This window comes from Gavialis gangeticus, unplaced genomic scaffold, assembly GCF_001723915.1.
Source record: "Gavialis gangeticus isolate Ggan-Ray unplaced genomic scaffold, GavGan_comp1, whole genome shotgun sequence".
NCBI classification, from domain to species: domain Eukaryota; kingdom Metazoa; phylum Chordata; order Crocodylia; family Gavialidae; genus Gavialis; species Gavialis gangeticus.
Window position 1 is genome coordinate 40783272 of NW_017729000.1, and position 768 is coordinate 40784039.

The window sequence follows — 768 nt, forward strand, 5'->3', positions numbered from 1 at the left end:
GGCCTGCAGAGGCCGGGCCGGGCCTCGAGCCCCGCGCGGGGAAGGGGCGAGCTCGTGGCCCTGGACGCGCTTGTGATGTTTTCTCCTCACCTGCCCGTAGGCTGCGAGCTGAAGGCGGACAAGGACTTCCACTTCAAGGTGAACGACGAGGAGAATGAGCACCAGCTGTCGCTGAGGACGGTAGGGCTGGGCTGGGCTGGGCTGGGCAGGGCAGGGTAGCCCGAGGGGAGGGTTTTTGCTGCAGATCTCGGGGACCACAGGCTGGTTCTTGAAGGCAGCAGCAATTCCCCGTAGCTTGTTGCTGGACTTTGCTGATGGGCGCCCAGATGTGAACAAGTTTGCACAGGATGCTCCACAAGCTTGGGTTTACCCCAGTAGGTTGCCCTGCATTAGGTCTTCATTGTGGCTTTTTGGGGTCAATGGCTTCATTTCAGTGGATGGTTGTTGGAAATCTGGGAAATACTGAAATGGGAACACTGTTGTAGCCACAATGGTGCAGGAGCTGTAAGAGGATTAAGGATTTTCTGTGATGTCTTTTCCTGGACCCAAATATATATTTGGGAGAACTGTTGTGTAAGCTTTTGAGCATCAGGTGCCCTGCAATGCCCACTCTTGCACCTGAAACTTTTTGGCATAAAAGATGAAGAAAGGGATAGGGCAGGTCACTTCCTGTCTATTTAGAAAACTGCTATTTGAATTGAAGCAAATGGATAAGCATTGATGGGGACATGTCTACAACTGTAAAAAAAAAAAAAAAAAAAAAAAAAA

General features: G+C 51.0%; 1 protein-coding gene across 1 annotated transcript in view; it reads left to right on the forward strand.

Moving 5' to 3' along the window:
• Positions 1-768, forward strand: part of NPM1 (nucleophosmin) — a 23915-nt gene that overhangs the window by 5169 nt on the left and 17978 nt on the right. The window contains exon 2 of the mRNA XM_019506536.1: positions 101-180. Within this exon, the coding sequence (XP_019362081.1) occupies positions 101-180 (80 nt within the window). The remainder of the gene's footprint in view (positions 1-100; positions 181-768) is intronic.